This window comes from Psammomys obesus, unplaced genomic scaffold, assembly GCF_907164565.1.
Source record: "Psammomys obesus unplaced genomic scaffold, mPsaObe1.curated_primary_1811, whole genome shotgun sequence".
Classification (NCBI taxonomy): Eukaryota; Metazoa; Chordata; class Mammalia; order Rodentia; family Muridae; genus Psammomys; species Psammomys obesus.
In genome coordinates, this window is record NW_026585587.1 from 7,607,192 (window position 1) to 7,612,902 (window position 5,711).

Consider the following 5,711-nt stretch of genomic DNA (forward strand, 5'->3'; position numbering starts at 1 on the left):
CACTCATTCAAAACCTAGTTAAGCTAATTAGGCACAGTGTGGGTAGACAAGATGACATCAGGTGCCTCCTTCCAAGAGACGGAGGAGAAGTAAGAGGGGGAGAAGAAAATGCCAATAGAATCTGAATGTGTAATGCTGGATAGGAACACCCCCCTCCCCAAGGAAGAACTACATTTAATCTAGTGGTTGATTTCTTTTCAAGATGGCGCCTTATTGTGTATAGCCCAGGCTGGCCTGCTGTGCTGGTGCTACAGGTGTGCGCCGGCTGGGTTTCACTGAGCTCTTAGACGCCATGACTGATGGTGGCAGTGGGACAGTAGAGACAGTCCTGGTGTGTTATAAACACTTCTTATTCCACAAGTGGGGTGTCCGGAGACCCCTCAGCCTAGGAGGAAGTATGGAGCCATTTATAAGATAAAAGCATTTTATCACAGAGCGTCAATGTGTTCCATGGATCTGAGAAAGGGAGAGAGAGCAGAGGGTGGCAGTTTGTGACAAGCACTAGGTTAAATGAGCTTCTATACCGTAGGCTTTTAAGTTTTAAAATGTGCCATGAGCTCTTGAGAAAGGAGAACTACACAAGATTCTCAAATCTACTTGCTTTGAAAGCCTCTAGCCTACCTTTGCTTTTTCCTTTGCAGACTCCTCAGGCTTCACACTCCACATTTCACCTTGCTCAAGTTGTGGAGTAGGATAAGACTTCCCAAGTCATACCATAAACCTCTATTCCCAGTAGTACGTTCTTCTCTGGCTCCTCTGTTTCCTGCCTAACGTGCGCTTCTAGACTCCTTGAAAGGCATTTGAACAAATGTTTTCTATTTCACCTCAAAGCCCAGGAAGCCACACGATTTTCATACTTGCCTCCCATTTTCTCTCCCCAATCCCATCTACACCATCCAAGTGAATCAACAAACTAATGCTTGGGAGGAAATTGCAGCTATTTTATATACTTTTGAAAAAAATCAGTGGTTGGCTGAAATCAGATTATAAAACGGAATTGCATGGTGAAGTGTCTCTCTGTCTGGCTGCCAGGCTGTGCCTGCTTCCTCCTGGGTTCTCAGTGGACTGCACTCTGCGGGTGCTAGAGCAGGTAGGCCTCCGCTGCCATCGGATCAAAGCAATGGTTTGTCTTGGAGGTTGGGGAAACCTTCTGGTACTCCTGGAAGATGGGATCTTTCCTCGGGGTCATCTGCTCGACCCTTTGTTCCTTCTTCTTGATGGCTTCTTTGATGCCCTCAATGTGACTCTTCTCCTCCTTCTCCGCTTTCAGCTTCGTGATGTGATGGTTCTTCTCCCTCAGGATGTTTAGCTCCCTCAGGTGGTGCGCCCTGTCCTTGGTGGTCTTCTGTGCATGACTCCTGGTCTGTCTGATCTTCTGTTGAGCCAGCTCTGCCAGAACCCGCTTGCTCTCCTCCTCTGCCTCCTCTGCAGGCCACCACCCCGCTCTCTGGAACTGCTCCTCCTCACTCTGGGCCTTTTCCTGCTGCTCTTGGTGCCTCTCCCTAACCAGACTCTCTTGGATGTCCTGGAAGCGCTGGCCACGCTGCTCCAGCGACAGCTTCCTGAGGAGCTCCTCCGCTTTGGCCTGGCAGTCCATGAGAACCCTGCGGGCCTGGAAGTTGATGAGTGAGCTCAGATTGCTCTCCTGGACCTTCTTTTCGTTCCCCACCTCCTCCGCCATATGCTGCTGCCTTTTGCAACAGGCCGCCTGCAGTCTCTTCTCCATCTGCATCCTGTTCAAGTCCCGCAGACTCTGCAGCATCTTCTCCTGCTCCCGCAGACGCTGCTCTTGACACTGCTTGAGGTGCTCAGCCTGTGCTTGCACCCTGTCCAGCTTGTCCAGGTCTGGGTTCTCCTGGTGGTCAGGTCGCACCGTCCACTGAGTCTTACTTTCCGTCTGCACCGCGTTCTTTGCCTGGCAGTCCTGCCACGAACCCGGTTGTTCATGGCCCTGCCGAGGCTGCTCCTGGCCCCCGCCAGGCTTGTGCAGTTCCTCCTGTCCTTGCCACTGTTCCTGGCTCTGTTGCAGTAACAGCCTGCACTCTCTCTCCAGGGTCATGTGGACTTCCTGGTCTGAGAGCTTCAGCTCTTCCCAGGCGACTGCTGCCTGCTGCTGCAGCTCTCGGATCCTCTGGGCCTTCCTGAGCCGGCTCAGCACCAGGGCTATGATCTTCTGGTCCCTGGAAGAAATCACCGCCTCGTCCAGCTTGCTCTTGAGGACCCGGGAGGGCTGGCTACTCAGCTCTTTGAAGGAGGCAGATGGCCGGCTGTACTGGTTGGCTAAGGTCTCGATCCGGTCGCCACTACCCCTCTTGTGGGAGCACACACAGGGCTGCTTCTGAAACTCCAGCAAGGAGGGCACAGAGGATTTGTCCGTGAGAACCGAGGGAGGCGAGCAGAGGTCTACAGGTCTGCCCTCCGGTACCGCCCACCGGTCTGCACTCGGTGTCTTCTCTGCAGGCAAAGTTCCAATATTCTGGCGGTTGAAAGCTTCCCTGGGGCTCTGCCGGGGCGAACCTCCCCGGGCCACACGGTAGCGCGGGCAGGGCTGGTCAGGCTGCTGCTGCCAGTTCCTGCTGGGCTTGGTCGATGTCTCTCCGAAAGCTTCTTCCAGGTACCCGCTGCCGGACCTGTGCTTCTTGGCTCTGTCCGACGGTCTCTGGGCCACATGTGTCAGGCTGTGGCTTTCTCGAGGCGAGGGCATATCCCCGCGCCGGCGGGACCGTCCGGTGGGCAAACACTTCGAGGGCACCCAGGGTGCTCTGGTCTGGGTCTCGACACTGGGGGTCCGGGTCCAGGAGCTTAGAGGCGGCTCAGGCCAGCCCAGCTGGGCCTCTAACTCCGGTTCTTCGCCGAGCCAGGGTTCCCTGAGTTCCCCATAGGGCCGTGGAGAGAAGACATGGAAACCGGCCATGCTCCCTTCCCGGCGGGCCCAGAGTCTACACGAAGGTCGGAGGGTGGGGAACTCCAGGGGTCCACTGCCGACACCAACCCCAAGCTCGATCCTGGGATTCACTTGGCCTATGACGCTCCAGCCACTTCACAATGCATTCTGGCGCCATCCAGTCTTTGAAGGCCTCAGTGCACCCGGGGCTTTGATGAGCTGGCTGGAAGTCAGGAAACAAAGGTGCTGTTTAGAAACGAGGACCATCATTTAGGAACGATGCCGTCCGTGTCGCAGTTCCCTGGATTAGTGGGATTGTGAGGGCCAAGATAAAAACGGAATGCGGTGGGAGGGAGGGCCGAAGGGCAGCGTAGCGGAAGGAGGGGTCTTGCTGGCCCTTGGAGTCACATCTCTTATTTTTCGCATTTGTTTTGTTGTGTGCACGTTTGTGTGGAGGAGTCCGAGCCACGGGCAGCGTGTGGGCGTCAGAAGAGAACTTAAAAAAAGGAGTCGGTTCTTTCTTTACACCACATGAGTTGCAGGGATCAGACACAGGCTCGGGGACAACCACCCTTTCTGCCTAAGAATCTCAGCAACCTCAGTATCCCTAATCTGTGCACGCAAACTGCGAAAAGGAAACGGCCAGGAAAGCACACTGGGAGGTTTCGTGCACACCCTTGTCAACTTTAACACAGCAAGAGGCAAGTCTGGTTTTCTTCAAACGCGTCAGTTACAGCTTTCTATCAAATCATGACTCTTGTCTGCACTGTTTTGGAAATAGCACCCCTCCCCCACCCCGAAAGATTTTATTTGCCATTTTTCTTTTTCCCCTCCTTTTGTGAGTCCCCCCACCCCTTGCTAAGAGGCAAGGAAGTCCGGGCTGTCCGCTCTCAGCCCACGTGATGTTGGGCAATTATTCCCATGACCCCAGCTTCTGGAAAGCTGGGCAGTTGTGAAGGTGAAGTGAAGAGAAATGTGTGGAAAGCCTGGTGCCGTAATACATTCAACCAGCGATGCTCTCCTAAACTTCAATTAAAAGTTTTAACACTTGGTGTACTGGTTTACAGAGTTTTCTGCAGATTTCCAGCTGAAGAAAAGACTTACTAGGTTAATGCAGTTTTAACGCAGTCTGGGTAAAGGGTTGAGAGTGGTGACTCCACATTCTGTCATATCACCCTTCCCTCATCTAGTTGTTCCTATGATCTGAATGGATGCCCCAAACTGTGTGCTTTGAAATCTGATCACCAGGTTGGTGGCATTCAGAGGTAGGGGCCGTTGATGACTGAGCTGTGAGCATGGAGCCCTCATAAATGGGACTGGTGCCTTTGTTCCAGTGTCATTCCAATTTCATTCGGCTCCAAGTTCCTGTGAGACAGAAGCCAGTAGCAGGCAGACCCCAGACAGCACTGAGTGCAATTTGTTTGGGACTCACTGGGAGATGGATGGTCCAAGATAGCCGCATGAACAGCAGATTACCATTGATTTGGCTTAGAAATAGGGGACTTAGTGGCAGGACCAGAGTGACTTTGCTGCAGAGAATCAGGAACAATGTCTGGAACAAACTGGTTAAACACAAGGAGCTTTTTGAGGGTCCTGGTGAGAGGGCTCTGGGCCTTGGAGCACACCACACCTGCGACTCCATATCCCCATATGACTCCTTGGAGGACCCCTGCTTGCAAGACATCTCAGCACTCCCAGGAGCACAGGGAAGAGATGAATGCTAAGATGCCAAGCATCGCCTCAGTGCCGAGAGCCATCACTCTCCTTTCCATTTAGCACTGAAATCCTCAGCGGCTTGCACTGTGTGTCTCAGAACTCGGCCTTCTGCCAAATGTAGACCAGGTCTTCTTTCTCAGTTTGTTGAAGGATTAAAAAAAAATACGCTGAAATGTGCTTTTACCCCACAACTCATGTGAATCCAGGGATGGAGAGTGTTCTGCACTCTATGGTTCCTGTGGAAACTTGAAACATTCTCTCTCTCTTCTCTCTCACTCTCCCTGTCTCTCCTCTCTTTCTCATGTCTGTCTCTTTCTTTCTTTTTCTAGTCCTGTCTTTCTGTCTCTGTCTCTCTCTGTGTATTTCTCTGTCTTTCTCTGTCTCTTTCTCTCTGTTTCTTTCTCTCTGTCTCTCTGTAGCTCTGTCTGTCTGCCTCTCTCTCTGAAGAGCTCCTAATGCTTGGGTCAAAGGGGAGAAATCAGATACTCTCGTGTGGTATGGGCACCTGAACATGGATTGTTTAAACTGACATGAGCTTAAGAACAAAATACACTCTGGGGCCAGAGAGATGGCTCAGCAGTTGAGAGCACATGTGGCTCTTGCAAGAGGACCTGAGTTTTGTTCTTAGCACACGTGGTGGGCAGCTTACAACTGGCCCCAACTCCAGGGGACTGGCATCCTCCTCTAGCCTCCACTGGCAAACAGTTGGTATACACACATAAACAGAAATAAATCTTGTAAAATGAAATACAACCAAATACAAACAAAATACACACTGAATTAAAAAAATGAAACAGGAAGAATAGCAAAATCTACCAATGCTTTCTGTTTTACATTGGTTACATTTAAAATGATATTTCAAGCCCATCAGACTAAATGCAATATATTATCATTTATAAAAATTAATTTTTAGCATTCTGATATGAATGCTAGGTGATTTAAATTTGTGTGCATGTAGATATAATATACATTGTGGTATGCTTATTTTGTGTGAAAGATATTCTTAGGTTTATTTTAACTGACACATAAAAATTACAAATTCATGGGACGCTGTGTAAGATTTTGATATATTCATGCATTGTGGGATGTTTAGATCAGAATAAACAAAGAG

At 50.7% G+C, this 5,711-nt stretch overlaps 1 protein-coding gene across 1 annotated transcript; it reads right to left on the bottom strand.

The window, feature by feature from the left end:
* Positions 1–1,081: 1,081 nt before the first annotated feature.
* On the bottom strand, positions 1,082–2,914 carry Ccdc185 (coiled-coil domain containing 185). Its single transcript, XM_055609730.1, has one exon. It carries the CDS (start codon positions 2,912–2,914, stop codon positions 1,082–1,084), a length of 1,833 nt encoding a protein of 610 aa, XP_055465705.1.
* Positions 2,915–5,711: the final 2,797 nt, after the last annotated feature.